General features: G+C 39.6%; 1 protein-coding gene across 4 annotated transcripts in view; it reads left to right on the top strand.

The window, feature by feature from the left end:
* The window catches only part of pot1 (protection of telomeres 1 homolog), a 52468-nt gene that overhangs the window by 7630 nt on the left and 25584 nt on the right, over positions 1 to 19254 (top strand). For 3 of the 4 annotated variants that reach the window (XM_067493082.1, XM_067493081.1, XM_067493080.1), the window contains exons 2-10: positions 2790 to 2923; positions 3545 to 3611; positions 4753 to 4853; positions 8799 to 8906; positions 10123 to 10197; positions 12798 to 12924; positions 14645 to 14775; positions 14956 to 15249; positions 17822 to 17977. In XM_067493082.1, coding sequence (XP_067349183.1) covers positions 2804 to 2923; positions 3545 to 3611; positions 4753 to 4853; positions 8799 to 8906; positions 10123 to 10197; positions 12798 to 12924; positions 14645 to 14775; positions 14956 to 15249; positions 17822 to 17977 — 1179 coding nt within the window. In that variant the 5' untranslated portion in view covers positions 2790 to 2803. The remainder of the gene's footprint in view (positions 1 to 2789; positions 2924 to 3544; positions 3612 to 4752; positions 4854 to 8798; positions 8907 to 10122; positions 10198 to 12797; positions 12925 to 14644; positions 14776 to 14955; positions 15250 to 17821; positions 17978 to 19254) is intronic. The other variant, XM_067493083.1, reaches the window with a different exon arrangement.

The raw sequence follows: 19254 nt of genomic DNA, 5'->3' as shown, positions 1-19254 counted from the left end.
TGTGATTGAAATCCTCAAGCTTATTCAGCATTAAAAAACTGAAGTCTCTTGGAGGATTTAACAATGGCATTGATTAGGGCTCAGATAAACACTGACCTCTCAGACTATGAAAATCACACAGTAGCATCATTGACATTTAATACCATTTACCAGGATATATATTTAACATAATACAATATATTGTGCATGGTCAAGGCAAAATGTTTCATGGTAAATGTTATTTATTTATTATTTGTTATATACATCAATCTGTGTTTCAAACAATACATCAGACCCGTCACACCTTCGGCTGGAAATTATCGGTACACAAAGATTTGGTACCTGGGACAAGAATTAAAATTCTTTTGATAGAATTTAAGAACAAAATCAAAATTTTTCCATGTGGACTATATATATAAATCTTGAGTAGATGGAGACCTGAGTTGTTTGGTTTATTGTAACAGCAACTTGAACAAAAAAAGTCTCAGAATTTATAAACTAGCCCTTCAGTATGACCATCTGACCTCAGCTCATCACAGATTTTACTGAAAATATAACAAAATATTGCAATTTAGTGTTTACTGAATAATGCTAAATTTTCAACAAATTTTTATGAAACTAGAATTTGTTTTTCTACCATGTGGTAGCGGCAGATTTCATCTCACTTAACTCTGAGCGTTCTTCAAAAGTTACCACACTGAACGATCAGTTCTGTCCCCCACTGTCACTAAAATCATGTTCTTTGTGTTTGTGCGGCACGGTGCTGCAGCGGAGAGAGCTGCTACCACCAGTTGCACCCAGGCTGAGAGACAGATTTTTTTCAGTAACCAACGCTAGTTTTCACTTGCGAATGAACATTCAATTTGGCCTATAGCAGATGAAATGGCACATTTGCTTTGCTCTACTTTATTTAGGGAAGCAAGTTGGAGCTTCAGGAAACAAACAAACAGTTTTATTTATTTTTTTGGTAATTTGTTTCTTCAACCACTAAAAATTAGTGGGGGGGGTTAACAGTCCGTTGCAGTGAATGGTAGGAGCTGTAGTGGTCTAGAAATTGTCTTTGGTACCTTAACACAGAATGACTCTGAACTCATGAATGAATCACTTATCGTGCTTCACTTCAAGCCTCTGGCACCACCCCTATGATCTTAATCAGAGGGGTTTATATGATTTTATTTTTTCCTGGCTGGATTCTGTGCCTGACTGAGCAGCTGACTGTACGGTCGTGTGAACAGCTCGTCTGCCTTGCAGGCTGTTCCCGCTCTGCTTCTGTCCTTGGTCAGTGAGGTACCATTTAGGGACTCGCCAGTCAAATCTGCCCGAAATCAAATTAACAAGCTCTGACAGGAAGCAATGTGCTACCTGCTGGGAACATGGCCATAGCCTTGTCTGGGTCTCTCTGAAATGCCTAAAAGATCATCTGTGCTGTCGACGTGGATCTGGTGTTGCTTGTCAGATGTTTCATCCTGGTAATGAGCCGTTTGCGGAGGAGGAAAGTTACACTGGATTTTAAACTAGCGATCACAGGTTGGATCATTGTCTGTAAGCACAGTTCTTAGAGCCCAGATATAAGCATGAAACCACTGACATGGGTGTCTTTCCAATTCACATGAACTGATATTACCAGACATTCTAGTGGTTCTTTCATTATTTACATAGACTAAAATCTCATAAGGGCGGGACAACATGCTTTTCTCATGATATTATTGGATATATATCCCAATTTGATATTTTCATGATATAATTAAGTTTAACAGCAATAATGTATGAGTGCAAGGCACACATACCATTACCTCACCCTAGCACGCACCTCGATCCATCCACTTCTTACCCTGGCTCCTTCCAACATTCACTGATAATGAGATAAGACTTGGTACTGTGCCTTTTCTCCATAGAAGTAAGTGTCCAGCCAAGATCAGCCTAAAGGTGCAACACTGAATCCACAGTTCCCTAGAGTAACCGTTAAAGTTTTGAAGCATTCGTTACAGTTAGTTAACATCTCTGTTCATGAGTCAGCCACATGCAAAAATTTAACAGGTATGGTATTCATGGCAGGACTCCATGGAGGAATCCATGACTCCCCAAAAATCTCCAACACCACATGGTTAAACAGCACCTTGACACAACAGTACTGGGAAAATGTCCTGTGAACACATAAAATGGAGTTTAGACAGTGACCCTAAACATTGAAGTCAATCTAAAACAGAAATGCCTCAGAGTCCAGACCTGAACCTGAAGGAGATGCTGTGGAATGGCACATGAGAGCTGTTCACACCAGACCTCCTAAAAGCATGGCTGAGCTAAATGAGAAGGATGGATACTTTATTGATCCCAACAGGAAATTCACATCAGGGAACCAAGTCTTTAAGGAAGAATAGTAAAATTACTCATAATGGTTGTGCAGATCTAATCCACTTGCACTTGCTTGAGCTTATTGCTGCCAGAGGTGGTTGTACAAAATATTAAAACGCTGTTGTCATTACTTTTTTCACCGTCACCTTGTATGTCAATGAGTGTGTTCAATAAAGACACGAAAGATCATTTGCTCTTTGTGATATTTCACATTTAATGTTCAACATTATATAATTCATGCAGAAAAACCCGGAAATTGCAACTAGGGCCATTACTTTTTCTTGCAACTGCACCTCTTCCCACAAAAAGGCTTCTAGGAATTGCTGTCCACTTAGTTTTGTGTGTATAGCACCATATAGAAGTTTGGTATATTTTGCCATCCCCACTGTTTTCATTACAACAAAAGTGAAATTTCTCACCACTATTTGTCACAAATTATGCAAAACACTGTCTCACAGGTCACCTTGATGCCATGCCTAGCCATGTGCTGTTGGAGGGCATGGGGCCAGATGCTCAGGTACCCGCACACCTGACCAGGATTCCCATCTCACTCATTAAAACCAGCACTGACTGTACTAACAAAACAGTCAAGGTGAGTTTAAGTAATTTCCTTTTTCCCTGCGCTGTATTTTACAATGCCAGACCAATTATCAACAACTCATAATTTTAAACCTTTAACCTCGTTTCCTCCCAAATTCCTGTTACTCACTTCACCAGAAAGTACGAAAAAGACCTACGATGAACTTGCTTTCTGTGTTTACGAACCAACACTGTGAAATTATCTAAATTAAATCTGAGGACACAAAGTATTTATCTTGCTCTTATTGTCAAAATTCTAATCAGCGCATGGACTCAACGTGCAACGTTACAGAATTTCTAGTTGAATGAACTTCCCATTTGTTTTCCACCTCTTCTGCTACCTGCCTATCATCCATCCTGCATGGCATCCAAAATTCAGAACAAACACGTAAAGAGAATTTCAAAGAGCAAAAGCCCTGCTTGCTCTTGTTTTTACCACAGAGATGTACGACTTCATGTTTTGATTGTCATTAATGTTTGTGTAAGAATTAATCCGGAAAAAATGAATTAAAAACAAAAAATAGATCAGCTATCTTATTAGCAGATTGATTTTAACAGGAAAAAGGTGCCTGCACACTGAACAGATGTTCCCAAATATCTTTTTTCTGAATCGATGGGGTTTTAATTCTTACAGGGCATAGTGGTTCATAAAGGCCCGCTGGTGCAGTCAGCTGACTTCATCCTGAAAAGTGTCATCCAAGGTAACTCTCAAATGTGTGTTCATATGTTTGTGTTGGCTGCTCTGTTTGTGCTGGAATCTGGTCTAAGAAGCTTCCTGCTGAGATCTGTTTGTTCTAACAAAGGTGCTACAGATGTAAAACTAAGTTCTGTACAGCTGTACTTAGAGGACCCTGTTTCTTCAGGGAACCGGCAACTGGCCCGTCACAGTGGGAAATTGGGTTCCAGATAATTGTGTATAGTTTGTTGGATGTTTTGAAGAGGAAGATCCTCAAACGACCTGATGTACGTGTCGCTTTCAGTTATGATACCGAACTGCTTCTTTTAATCTGTTAAAATTTACAATTTTGTGCCAAACTAAAATTGGTCTCTTTTAATGTAAACACTTTTTCAGTGCTTTTTTCAGAGATACCTAAGACATTAATGATGAGGACCATAATATGCAGTCTTTTTAACTGAATAATGTATCTATCTATGCATCTTGTCTTACATTAGTTAAGGGTAATGGTTGACCATTGATTAATGTGGTGGGTCAAAAAATATGTGATGGAAACAACATATTTCTACTTCCATGGAGTCTGTTCATTTCAGTTTCAGTCACTCCACTACCTTTCCCGTCATGCATATGCACTCTTGGTAAAAGCCTTGAACTACGCATGACATGTTTCTAAAATAAATACAAGAAGCTTAAAGGGGCATATTGCTACAGAATTGATTGTGTACATTAAGTGGTTTACCTGCTCTGGACTGTAGAAGCAGACAGGTTAGTTGTCTGGTCTGTGGCCCTCTTATCTCTGAGCAGTGTGCTCAAAGAGCTGCAGAGAGCCAAGGCTCTTACTGTGGTGGCGGCGTCCTTTTTTTGTTATTCCATTCAATCTCAAATTCCCATTTGTGCCCCTAGCTGCAGGATATTGTTGGGTATAAAACAGTGTAAGGTTTGGCACATTATTTAACCTACAGGTGCATTGTGGGATTTTATGTTTGGTTTGTGGCTTAGTTTTACTGTGTATTTCATTGTAATTTCTAAACAACTTAAAAACAACCTACAAAATATTGATTACGAATATGTATGTGTCAAATATGACATTCATGCCGTTTCTTCTTGATCTGAAGATTCAAATTGCATTCTGTTTTTAGAAAACACATTTTGCATTTGTTTTTCAGAAGCCGATTCCCCACCAAACCCCTCGTCTCAGAACTCCTCCATCAATGTCGTCTTGTTTGGAGCACTAGCCAAGGACTTCAGTCAAGCTGTTAATCAAGGGGTAGGTTCACTTGAGTATTAAAGATATTATGTTAGTACTTTTAGAGAAAAAATATACATTTGCAACAATTGTTTTTTTTTTTTCACTATTATTTACAAGCCCCATTCCCAGAAAAGTTTTTAATGTATTTTTTTCTCCCCAGTTTACTTAATTGTTTATTATCTGACAGGTGTACAAAAAAGATTTTTAGACAACGGGGATTCGGTTAAAAGCCGGCTTTAGCATTTTTGGTTTCAATTTATATTATTTTGGTACCCTAGATGAGATTATGGTTTGGTGCCCCCCACCTTTCTGCAAGCACACTCTACCCCAAACATTAATGGACATCCCTAAAAGTTTTATTACATTTTAATAATAAAAAAGAAATAAAAGTTAAAAAAATTATATAAAATCACATGAATAAAACTAGAGGTTCAGGTTTTGTACACATATGTAGAATGTCCTGACAGCTCCCACAATATAAACACAAAAAAGGTGCCATGTTCAAACAATATTAAACCATGCAATATAATATAAAATACAAATGTAACAATACAAAAATTTAACTTACTCAGCAAAAATGTTTTCTTTTTTTTTTTTCTACAACATACATGGAAATTGTGCTATGATCAGTGAATACTTGTACTTGTATTTAGTGACAATGGGCCTTGTAAACAATGATCCTTGTACACAACATGACCAATAACACAACATAAAACTATAATGTAGCACTAAAATCTTATCCAAACCCTCTGACAGCTTTCATTTAAAATTGACTTCCTTGTGGCACAGGCTTCTATGGTATCATTAAATGATACCTGCCTAAAACCTCACGAACGCCGCATCTCAGCACTTGAACAGACTTTTCGTGATGATAATATCAATATGACAAATATAAGATAAGATTAAACTTTATTGATCCCACAGCAGGGAAATTCACTCAAGCAGCTCACAGGAACGGTATTCAAGGGCCACCTCGGTGCTGGTCCCGAGCCTTCATAAAAGTGGGAGGGTTGCAGCAGGAAGGGCATCCGGCATAAAAACTCATACCGAATCAATGTGCGAAACATGTTCCGCCGTGGTGACGCCTGAATGGACAAGCCAAAAGCCATTGATCTTTTTGTTTGAATTTTAATTACATTTTTTAGGTGGCACCCTAGGTGACTGTCTACATGACCAATCCCAAGAGCTGGCTCTGCGATTTACATCGGTTCCGTGTAGAAACGCTGCCGGTGAAAATACTTAAAGTCTTTATAATATAATACTTACTGTCCATGGACTGAAGAAATGGAAGCTCTGACTTTTTGTCAAACCTGACATGGCATTTGAAAACATACTAAAGCATTAATAATTACTTAAAAGAAATAATAACTTGATGACATACATAGTCCGTGCTGTAAACAAGTCTTGTTGAAAACAAGCCATAAAGGAAAAATAGTTTAAATAACTTAATCCACATGTTGAGCTTACCATTCGAGACATAATACCCCAGGTAATTCCACTCTCAATAGAAAATTGAGGCCTAATTAAAAACAAGTATTAGCTTTTATTCTACATCCGCTCTGTCCAACTCAGCGACAACAAATTATTCTTTTAAAACGCATTTAACAGAAAACATTTTCCAGGAGAGGAAAAGGAATTGTGTGTATTTTCCTAGATATCATAGTGCTCTGATGTTCCTATAGTATCTGGAAGCAATACTTCAGCGGCAAATCCTTTTAAGTCCCCCTTGTGTTAGATCCATATAGCTTTTTTTTTGCCTGTGAGGGATTCGTAGAAAACCAGGCACAGTGTACGTGTAATATAGCGTTGGTGTTATTTTATTCGGCTCAGCCTCACTGTTACCTGTTCAGTCCTTCACAAATAAATCAGAGCTGTATTATGATCCTAAGTTAGTCTAAGGTAGAGAGGGGTAGAATAAAGGGTCATTTATAGTAGGTAATCTAATAATATACATGTCACCCAGTGGAGCAGTGTGTCTGGCTGATGTGTGATGTGTTTCATTTTTGGATACTGTAGTTCTACGGCACAAACAAAAAAAGCTAATCCAGGGAGACTGACTGACATTAGCTGTGAGTAGAGGCAATTCGTTGTTGTTGTCTCTGTATATGACTAATTTAGAAAATGGCCAAAGTTATCCTATAAGAGTCAAAGTCAAAACACGGACTAGAACACTCAATCACAAGATGGCACCTGCAGCCATACACTGATAACGTTCTCCATCTAAGCTGTATGTAAGCAGGCAGAAAATGTGGAAACTCAGTCCACTCAGCCTGCGATTGGCTGCAGGTCCCCGGGTGACCTAAAGTACACAGTACATTTAAAATCATTTTAACAGATCCTCTCACCTATGGGGGAATGTAAGGCTGTATTACGTTAATGTTTTCAACTGGAAGAACGAGATGATTTGTATGTAAATCAGCCACAGGAAAGGCAGTATGCTGTACTTCTCGTGGGCTGCTCCTCTGTTTTTTTTTTTTTTTCCCTCTCCATCAGCCTTGTTTAAAGCAGCTGCTCCTAAATTCTGGTAGCTGTAGTATTATACTGCACTTGCTGTTACCATGGTAACAACAGATGTCGTCCGATCAACAAGAACTGACATGTGAAGTGAAATGTGATTACTTTTCAAATGTAAAAGTATAAAAAAAATCACTCTTTAATGTTCAAGAGTAAGTACTTGCATGTTTATTAAAGTTAAGTTCTTGCTTTCAAAAGCTATATGAAGTTATGTTTCCTTTAATTTCCCAGTGCAACCCCACAAGCCAAGATTTGATCTAATATAAAGTAAACTTACTAACAACCAGTTACTAACATGCTCTCCAAATATCATCTCCGAGACCTTTCCCCTTTATTTTCTGACTGATCAAGGATATAAGTCTCCTCCAATGCTGTCACAAAATGAAAGCCCTCATTACAACCTGAACCTAAATCCGCTTCACTTGTAAACAAAAAGAACTGTTCCTGAGTTTAGGCTTTATGCTTCAACTGAATGTGGCTCCTTCAGACACCCTGTCTTCATAGGTCGCAGCTCAACCTTTGGCTGCCTCACCCCTTCCTGTTGCATGGAGACATTAAGATGACATTAACAGGATCCAATTGAAAAGCTCTAAAGCTGTAGGAAGCAGGGATTCAGGTGATAATTTTCCGAGAGTTTTAGCTCATGTTAGCTGAAGGTTCCCTAAATTGTTAGTCTGTATCTCCTGGATGCATAAATAAGCAGTTGCTTGCTAACAAGTTCCCCTACATCATATGCTGTGTTATTGCACTTTTAATAACTCATTAATGTGGTCCTCCACATATCAGGGCTGTGGTGTGACAGTTCATATCCTGCAGCTCTGTTTAACTTCACAAACACGGTGACTGAATTGCTTGTGCTTCAGCTTGCCATGACGGTTTACTTTCAGTCTACTCTCAGTCCACTGTGATGCTGTCACATCTGCACACAGCAGCATCTGTGATGTTGTTTACAGAGCGGTGGATGTGGCTGGGACCTGGATGGGGAAAGGGAACACATCAAGGATAATCCTCCTGTCAGCATCTTTTCACTGTGTTTTTGGTTTTCTTACAGCGGTGACTTGATTGATCTAAAACTCCCGTAAAGCTCAGTGAAGTCAGGAAGTCATCACAGACTGAGCCGCTGCGCTCAGCTGTAGATCACGGAGCTCTTGTCAAGCTGTGTGTCTCTATAACATGATTATTCAGACTGTCCTTTTGTCAGCCTTGAGCAGTGGCTTTGAAGCTGTCTCGGGGGCAGCTGACACGCCAAACAAAAGACAATCTCCACTTTTCACACCAGCTTATCATCTGGGGCTTGTTGTGACGTTTACTTAACGTCTCCCTGGATGCTACATCTGCTGCTTCGATCTGTGCTCCCTCCGGGAAGATGAATGTCTTTATACCTCTTCCTGCCCACATCCAATCTCCCCGTTTCTATTCTTGTTGTTTTTATGCTATGTTTTCTTGCAGGATGTGGTGGTGGCCTCTGGCTTCACTGTCAGCAAATCTCCCACAGTTCATAAGGACAAGCTCCACCCCTGCAATCTGCTGCTGTCAGGAGACAATGCCTGTGTTTATGTGAGGACACCATGTATTTATCTAATATGTGCTGTATGTATGTAATTATGCATATATAAATAGACTTTACCCATATTTGTTTAGCAAGCCTACAAAAAACCTCAATAGACTCTGACTACCATCAGGTTAGTAATAATAACGTGATGATGTATTATCAGTCACTGTCACCTAATGAGCACTTCTAAAGACCGTCGTGTACAGGTTTACTGCTCATCCTCTCTGAGTGATCTGAGGCATCACGGCTTCATTGTCTGTGTTTGTGCGTCTGTGAACTCCACAGGCTGCAACAGTCTGTTGGAGTGTCAGATCTTCTGTGTGAGCTGTGAATTGAACAGGACTCATCATCAGCCGTGTCTCACTCTACATCATTGTCAGACAGAACAGCAACAAAACCTGGAGACATGTCTCTGTTTACCTGCTGCTGAATTTCACATCCTCCTCATGTTGTACCTGCAGGCTCATCCATCGCCACGACAACAGTGTAATATTGTCAAATTTGCATCAGATACTAAATCACCTGTTACATTTTGGCTATATCCACATACATGTTGATTTGGCACAAATGTAATATACTAAGCAAATATTACAGCAGGTTCAAGACTTAAGTTTTTGGTTTTTTTTTTTTTAAGCACATACTTATGCACTCTGGCCTTTTGTCCACAAACAAACAGTTTACGTAATTGAAAACTGACCTTTCCAAAGAAATCCATCCACTGTGAAATATTCCAAAGCTTTTGACATAAAGACAGAGAAAACTGAGGTTATGACTTTTAAGGTTTAAGGTGATTTTCCTGCAGTGGGCCGCGAAGTCAAACTAGTCCTGCTATTGACGTTGCTTACTGGCTTTTCTTATGCTGTACCACATACAAATGTAGACAAAACAAAAGAACTTACAATTATCTCTAAAGTAACTTGAAACTGACAAAGCTAATCAAAAGACAAAAAATAAGACTACAAGAAATTTATAATCAAATGATTCATGAACATAAATATCTAACATATCATGCGCTGGTCATTCTGAGGTCATTATGAGCTTAAAGGCAAATTTGTGATTTTAGAGTTTACTATAATGAAAGCTCACTCAGTTAATACTCCTTCTCTTCCATCCTGTCATTTATTTTTGTGCTCTTTCCTCCAGCAGCAGTGGTGTCTGCTGTGAAGACTGTTTACTAAAAACACATCACTGTTGCATCCCGCTTCTGTCCTCATCCTTCAGGTGTCACGCCAGCAGCCTCCTCCTGACCCCACATCCCTACCAGCCATCAAGAGGAGCACCACGCTTTCTACTGAGGTTAGAGCCAGAGGCCTGGTTAGCTGAAGAGGCTGCTGGAGTGTGCTGTGAGGCTCTTGTATCTGTCAGGTTATTGCATGTCAGCAGCCAGCTGTCCCAGAGTCACCTCGTGTGGATCAGGGTGTCACCAGACCTCTGTGTTAGTGATCATGATGGTGTGAGCAGGAAAGGGAGTGTCAGGATTTGATATCTTTAAGTCACAGCTTTTAGAAACTATTTTATACATGGGTCAGGCATAACTTCATGACCACCTGTGCAATTTAATGCAATCATATACAGCAGCTCTGCCATCAATTCCACTTTCACAAGGTTATAATTTCTCAGCATTTAGGTTGAAACTGTCATAAAGGGGATAATTCTACTATGTTCTAATGTTTTGGCCAACATATTTAAAATTAATGAGGTGGCCAAAACATTAGAACCACCTCCAGTTCATTAAATGTAATAAGTAAGTTACTGAAAAACCATAAGCCTATAAATAATAATATATTACAGCTATCAAAATTAAAGATTCTAAATTAAAACATGATTGGGAGGGTAATGTAGTCCTTAGTTAAACACATTTATTCGTGCATCTCAGGGTCAGATATATGACACGAGTGCTGTGCAGTTTGGGGGACAGCGAAACACAGAAACTTGTATCTAACCTCTTTCATACAGACAAGATCCAGTGCGATGAAAACCAGAAAGCGTCGGCTCATCAAATATCCATGTGTCACTAATCAGAAATGGAAGTTAAATAAAAATAAAAGGTTTTAGGATTAGATTCAATTATATTACTTGTACTGTTGACGCATCGACGGATACTCCATGTGGAGACAAGTGAATGTGTGTGTTGAAGGAAAAACTAAATAATAGCGAGGTGTTGGACCATATGGTGCCATCAGTGCAACCTTTGCATAAAATGTTGTTGCTTTCCCCTTTGAGCAGCTAGAATGGCTCATCAGATTTGCCTTTTACATGGATAAAAAGCACAGGAGCTGTACTGTAGTTTTACTTTAATTCTTGACAATTATTTCTGTCGCTTTTCATGTGCACACAGCCCACAAATTGTTATCTTCAAATTCAAATGAAATTTCGTCCATCCCTTCTCAGTGGCAGTTGTCTTGTCACTTCGCCTTCACGTTTGGCATTTCAGAACATCTGTAAACACATCTGATTTCTGATGTGGTTGGACAACATGTCATACAAATTAGTTCTGATGCAGCACAACCCTCAGCCCCCGGCCCTCTTAAATCCTTAAAATGCCATATTATGTAGACTTATCGTTTTTATATTTTTATTCTTCTGCTCAACTGAAATGGTTCTGGATAATTTACTCCAAAAACTCCTTTTATTCTTATGAACAGCCTAGTTAAGCACCTGTGCTTCCTATCTGATGTGCCAGTCTGTACTTTCAGTTTGTGAGTGAAATAAAAATTTGTACAATGTGTTGGATGTTGAGAAGGAGACGGGCAGTTTTTCTCCTCACTGAGGCAAAAAAGCAAAAATATCATCAGATTGTTTCACGATCAAAGCCTGCCTGGCTTTGGACCTCCAGAGACAGTAGAATTAAGCTGGTGTCATTGTTAACAAATATAATAAAACAGATACACCGCAGCAGGAGTGAGCTCGTGGTACAAGTTTAAAAAAAAAAAAACGGATATACTGCACAGAATAACATGCAGCATAGGAATAAAATTTTAGAAGCCTGTGATCAAAGTGTAAAGTTTGTGTTTAATCTTTAATATAGAACAAACACTAGTGAAAATAAATGTTGGAATCAGCTTTATCTCTCTGGGTTTCTCTTATGAGCATATGCTCATTTTGCAGATATTCGTTATCTTCTCAGGGAAAAGAAATCACATCCAACCGGGCAAACTTGAAAACGATAGACGAAGTTTAGAAACCGTTGCACAAACCGTTGCTGCGATCAGTCATTTCTTAAAGCTTTTAACATTTACCAGAAATGACATTTGTTTAGTTAAATGCCAACATTACAAAACCCATCAGTGTCAAAGATGATTATTAGTCACTCATTGTTTGAAACATCTGTCCTCACTTTGATGATAACAAAAGGCTGCAGGAAGTTGTTACTCATTCACCATCAGTCGCTTCTGTAACCTTTATATTTGGGGCCAGTGGTTTAGGTTTTGCAAGACAAACTCTATATGTAACTGCTACAGTTTAGTATGTGCGGCTAGTCCTTTAACTCGATACTGGCTTTAAGAATGTCCAGGTAAATTTCTAATTACGTAGCATCGTGCAGAGAAACAGAATGAATCAGGTAGATCGTAAGACGCCACTTTTAAATTGTGTCTTCTACTCAATATCATGAAACATGAAATGACTTAGACTTGATCGGATTTAACCACCTTTTTATTGCTGCTGTTTCATCCATACAACTATATAAGCATTGAAACTGCAAAGTTATCTGAACTGTCAAATGTATTGAAGTAAAAATTGTGATATTTCCTTCTGAATTGTAATCGAGGAAAGTAACTTATAATAGAAATATGCTGGTGAAGTACAAGAACCTCAGAATGGTACTTGCTGTATGTACGGTACTTGTGTAATTTACTGTAATATGATCTACTCTGTTGGTGCTTGTTTCTCCTCAGGCTTCCAGGGGGAACAAGGCTCCAAAATATACATACATCCCACTGGGTGACCTGAAGTCTGGGTGTGTAGTCAATGTGTATGGGGTGGTGATCTTCTTCAAACAGCCCTTCAAGAGCCGGGGAACAGGTCAGTCTCAACCCCAGACCAAATATAAGACAAAAGGTTTGGCTTGGCATCATAAAGATTGCAGTCGGGACGCTAACACAGCCACAGAAATGATGCAAAGAAGCTGATATTTACATTTATAATGCTTCTCATGTTCACCCTCTTATAATAGGCCTTATCATGACAATCAACCCTGCTCTTACCCCGTTCTGCTATGCTCATCTACTATCTGCTACGCTCCGCACGCCCTTCAGGCAATTACCAAAGTATAGCTGCAAATCTTGCTAATCAAGCAGAAATTATAAAGATTTGCTGCAAACACAAGCAATTTTCATGATCGTGTCAGTCCAATCCCTTCATTTTTATCTTGTTGAATCACAGTTTTTTCCCCCCCAGTTTTTCTTACAATTCAAGACCAGAGTAAAAATGAAAGATTTCAACCATTTCAGCACCATGGACAGAGACAAAAAAGCTGGACATGCATTTTGAAGAAATGTCTATAAATCTCGGAAAGATTTCTTTTTTATTGGTAAACAGGCCAGGAAACAAAGATCCCATCACGTCCACTGAGACAGGAATAAGCTGACAAACAGAAGTAGAGCAAAAACTTCATTATGTAGGAACAGCAGCATCCATGCTAAGAGAGAGCAGACACATGCTGCAGCCTAGTTATGTTTAGATGAAAAAGTCTGACTCCTCATAGAGCAAACTCAGGTGGAGGTAGAAAGAGGTGGTGATGGAGAGGAGTGGGATAGCAAAACATATTTTCATTTTATGTGTTGATGGTGTAATAATGGACATCTGGGTTTGAACAGGCTGCTCGTCCAGCTTTGAAAGCTTAAGTGCTCATCGTTATTACACTGGAAGCGCTGTTGTTCTAATCCTTTGTACCTCTGGAGATACAGAGAATTGTTCAGTCATTTAGTTAATTTCCATGTTAACACACTGTGGCTGGTATGAAGTAGAGAGGAGGCAGTCGATCCTAAAGAGCAGCCAGGGGGTTAGCCCTGAAATGACAGTATCAGAAAAAAGAGTGACGGAAAGGATGAAGTAGTAAACACCAGATTGTTTATTCTGAGGTGACCTGCAGCCACCCAGCACTCAATGATGAAGTGTGTAGTGTGTTTGTCTGTGTGTCTTTTCAAAAAGGAGAATCCCAGCTGAAAACTGTCAATGACTTTGTCATCATCTTTGGGAATCCTTGAGGCATGTTTTAAGTTTGACAGAGAGATTAGAAAAATCCATCTGGTACGACACTGGAGAAACTGTCACACAAAGACTGAGATGCACATTCACAAACAGATAGAATTCTGTCTGATAGATGCACATGAACATTCACATAACCGTTATATAATTTTACAATATGATTTTGACTGTTTACAAATAATTTACTAATTAGAAAAAAATGTGATTTGCATTGGAGGACTAGGGCTAATCAGTGCTTGATTTTTGATATCGATATATGAATGCTTCATAATTGTATACCAATAAATCCCTAATGTGAATTAGAATCTTCATTGGTCTCCATTAAATGCATTTACACTCACTGTGTTTTTATTTTAAATGCTCCCTCGCTATAGAATTGTTTGAAAATTCTAATTATAGACTGTTGTTCTGGCTCCCAACTCTGTTTTCAGGAGTTTATTATAACTTGGGAGCTACTTCAGGCCTTTAAATGTTTTGAGGTGCAGCATTAGATGCGTGTCTCTTGTCTTGACCTCGGCACGTTTTCTTTCACCAGACTACTGCTCCAGCCTAAAGATAACTGACCAGTCCAACCAGAAGATCAGCTGCACCATCTTTTGTGAGAAGCTGGAGGATCATCCAAAAATTTTCCAAATCGGAGACATTGTTCGCATGCACAGAGTGAAGGTACAGCCTGAGTTGCTTTCTTTTAGTAACTGTCTTGTGTTGTTTAAAATATTGTTGTATGGTGTAATTGTTATGTTATAATGTCTGAAATGTCATAACCGCCAACAACGAGTCTCTTACATGTAGATAAGGTAATGTTGATAAGATCAGTGATAAATGATGCCACATCTCTCTCCACAGACACAGTTATTCAACAACTCTGTCATGCTGGTCAACACCTTCGGTTTCTCCGTGATCGCATTTGACGGTGCGGTTGGTGCAGACTTGAAGCCGCGGACGTCCAGCCGCTCCTTCCACTTGGACAACGAGGACCTTCGGACTGTCGAGGAGCTTCGAGCCTGGGCGGCCAGCCAGGCCCTTCTCCCACCAGTTCCCACAATCCCTTTGTCTGATGTTCAGCCCAAAGCTTACTTTGACTTGACCTGCCAACTGCTTGCCAAAGCCCCCATTGACAGCACCTGCACCTTGCTGAGAGTAAGAAGAGCTGCTTTCGCATAGTACAAATGTAGACTACTGAAGTTGTTATTAGGTTCATTGTCTAATTATATATGTATAGCCTTGACTTTAGTCAATACGCAAATAATGGATCTAGAGAGGTGGAGGTCTGCTCTGGAAAACAGAGGAATGAAGCTTAGCCGCGGTAAGACAGAATAAAATACACATACAGTGTATGAATAAGAGGGACCCAGGTGGAACAATGAGGTTACAGGGAGCAGAGGTGAAGAAGATGCAGGACTTTAAGTACTTAAGGTCAACGGTTCAGAGCAACGGAGAGTGTGGAGAAGAGGCGAGTGCAGGCAGGTTGGAACAGGTGGAGATAAGGATGCTGAGGTTGGAGCTGCCAGGCAGGAGGTCTAGAGGAAGACCAAAGAGGAGATTTATGGATGTAGTGAGAGAGGACATGAATTTAGGTGGTGTGAGAGAAGAGGATGCAGAGGACAGGGTTAGATGGAGGTGGATGGGTCGCTGTGGAGACCCCTGAAAGGAAACAGCCAAAAGGAAAAGAAGAGGATGTTTTATTTATGTAACATTGTTTCCACAGCTTAGCATCACTAATACTTAGCTCATGTAATGACAGTGGTGGAATCACTACCCACTAATGAATACAATAGGATGCAGCTGGAAGCTCTGCAAAAAGCTAATAAGTGGGTCTTTTCCTAGTTTTAGGGGAAATGCAAACCCTTGATGTAAATCAGTGTGCAGCAACACATATTAGTCATCGCAGACTCGTGATAATCAACAATAGAACAGAAGGGAGAAGTTTTTTTTTTTCATTGTGTGATGTTTCCTGCTAATAAACAACAGACCAGAATATCCCTCTTTGTTTCCACTGCAGCATCACAATCACCAGGAAGTTTCCCTGGAGACTGTGTACTGTCAGTTGCTCAGTCACCTGTTTTTATCTTGTGTTTTTAAAAAGCTGCTTGTCTGTTTTGTTGCAGCTTGTTACCCCCACTACGTTTCTTTTTAAAATCACCTTGAAACTGCATTGATTTGGAAAGAACTAGTTGATATTGTATTTTTTCCCTTGGAATAGGGGGAACTGTTTGCCTTCAGTCTTAATCTGTCTCGTAGTAAATCTACTTCAGTCTAGTGGCCTCAGTGGGAGACGGTCTCACGTATTTTATCTCGGTCCTGAGCTGGTTTACCTGCCACCTCAGTTTTCAGATCAGAAATAAGGCTGTAAGTGATGGCTGGTTTCCTGCCAGTGAGGCTGATAGAGGAGATAAATTTGAACAGGATTTGGCAGCGGGCTGCTGGTCCGCTGCCAGTATGAGAACCAGCTCTGAGCTGTAGCAGCTTGCTGTTACACAACAACACACAGAGCAGAGGATGCTGCCCAAATCCTAACGGATTCTAGATGAAGAACAGATTTTCCTGTGTCTCTGTAAACACCTGAGATCATCGTTAACCAAGAGGTTGTTAAACGTTCCCTGCTCACAACTGCGTTACGTGGCGATCGCATGCAGTGTCTGGAAACTCAACCTACTGCAGTGTTTTAACAGAAGGGGCTGCGTTGTTTGGCGTGAAGGGGATCGAGGGGGGTGTGTCACAGGGGGTGTAGGCATGTAGGAAACTGACATGTTGTGATGAATCTGACGACGACACAGCCAAATGTGCACAAAATGCTGCATCGCTTGGACTTGCACTGTTGTAGTTTAAACAATGAATATACGATACATAATTAATTATTTAAAATCAAAAACACAATTATTAGGTTCAGCATCATCATCAGTATTTGCTGGTGTTCTTACGTTGCTGTACATCTTTTATATGCTGCCCTTATCATTTGCACAAAAAGTTGTAACCTTGGACACTTTTATCCTTGTGTGACATTTCAGATTAATTAGTGAGGACAATAAATAGCACATTAATCATTGATGAAAAGTGATTAAGTTTGACACTCAACAGTGATTGTTCTTGTTGTTGAGCCTTTATACTTTATATAAAGCATCTATACAAATACTGTAGCTAGCAGTAGCAGATGCTTTTTATATATTTTATACATTTTTGTAATTTCTTCTTTTTTGTTTTTAAACCTGAATGTGCTGCAGCACAAAGCCTGAACAAAGAATAAATATTATATGGACTCAAGACTGCGATTTAGTTCTGTCAGTGAACCCACTGAAGCCGCAAGAACTGTTGACAATTTGTTACAGTTAAAAAAATTACCATTACTAATGAAGGCAATCAGCATAGCAGCAGTGCATTATCATACAATGTTTGTGATATAAACCGTCTCCACTTATTAAGTGCTTTTCTAGCTATTGGCACTCAAAGTGCTTTACACTACTTCTCGTTCCCCGATTCACACTCACACACCACTGCAGGAGCTGCTATACAGCTGGCCAACGCTCACCGGGAGCAACTAAGTGGGATTGGTGGACTTCCATTCTACCTCCTGCACCTAGTTTGCTTTTGACTTTTGGCTTGAACGGATAGATGGCTGAATATATAATCATCGTCATAGATCTTCACCCGTAGCAGGTGAAAAATAACTCTGTGATCTAAAGCTAGATGTCTCTATTATGTCATATATTTTCAGGTGTGGGATGGGACCAGGTGTCCTTGGACTCTGCTAAAAGTGATAGTTGAGCCAAATGTCACAGAGGGTCCATTGTCCTTCTCCAAGGAAAAAGAGAACCTCATTGCCAACATCCTCATCTACGACAACCACGTGGAGTTCGCCAGGCAGCTGAAGGTCAGAGAGCTCACTGATGATTTTAAAGCTGTAGCATGTACGTGTTTGTGTCGCTTGCTAAGATTGTGATTATGCTAACACAACATTGATGCAGTGAGCATCAGAAATGAAATTAAATGAGGTTTAACTGTGCTAGCTGACGTTAGCTAGCACCACATTCTGGAAGTATTTTGGACTTTGCAAAAACAATGAAGAGATTCTTGATAAAGCAACAGTGGTGCAACAACAACAGGTTTGCCGGGAGTAATAAAGGTCGCCGCTAACGTAGGAAGGTGACTTTTCCATTTCACTCAGTCGGCCACCTTTACTTCAGGTTCTTGACTAGCAAATCCCGCACGCATGCTGGTGTCTCCAAGGAAACTGAGGCAGCTGTAACTTCACAATCGAAGAAATTTGATATTCCCCAGTATGAAAGGGAGTCTCACCAGTATGATGCCTTTTCCTCTGGACCGCGACACTGTCCTCTCTTCATTCAACCATCGCTTATGTACAGCTATTAGCGGTGGTTTGAAAACCAGTCTAATTACTTTAAATGTACACCATGTTTAGCACCACAGAAATATCCAATTAAAAAAAGATGATTGTGGCGTCTATCGCTCATCTTTATCTGACAGTTTTTGGTTTAGACAGTGACCTTTGTCATTCTGCAGGCTCCAGGCTGATTCATTTACTTGGCCTGTAGCACTTTCTGATGGCGTGGGAACAATCATCACAGCGTTTGTACTGAACAGTACGAAACATTGCTGATTGATCAAACACAAACCTCAGGCAACTTGTTTACAGCTTCATTCAGATAGTAATCAACACCTGGTGACCGAAGTATCAATACGACAAGGAATGTACAGATGAGGTTTTCTACCTTTCGATTGAATATCAGTCACTGAATGGTTTGTGTAAATTACATTTCAACATACTTTCATGATTGATTGATGTTAGTTGTAGTTGCGAAAACAAAGCAAATTGGTCATCGGACTCATTTTTCTTGTCCTCGTTGTTTTTCAGACACAGTGGAAATATAAATTTGCAGAAGGGACTCTGGTTCCCAGTTTCTGGAACAACTTGGGTTTTAAGTGCGTTTATTGCTTTCCATTAATCTGATTGCATCTGAATGTGTAACCTTCTGCTCTGATCACATGTATGATCGTATATGTGATCAGCACAGCAAGATCCTGAACTGCATGTATTCCTATAAACCAAATGTATTATTAACTTCAATAGAAAAACAAAAGTGGTTTTTGAAATATTTTTAAAAACTGAATTACGATATTTAATTTTAG

The sequence above is a fragment of the Channa argus genome, chromosome 23 (assembly GCF_033026475.1).
Source record: "Channa argus isolate prfri chromosome 23, Channa argus male v1.0, whole genome shotgun sequence".
Taxonomy (NCBI): Eukaryota; Metazoa; Chordata; class Actinopteri; order Anabantiformes; family Channidae; genus Channa; species Channa argus.
This window is presented reverse-complemented; position numbering and strand designations above follow the sequence as displayed.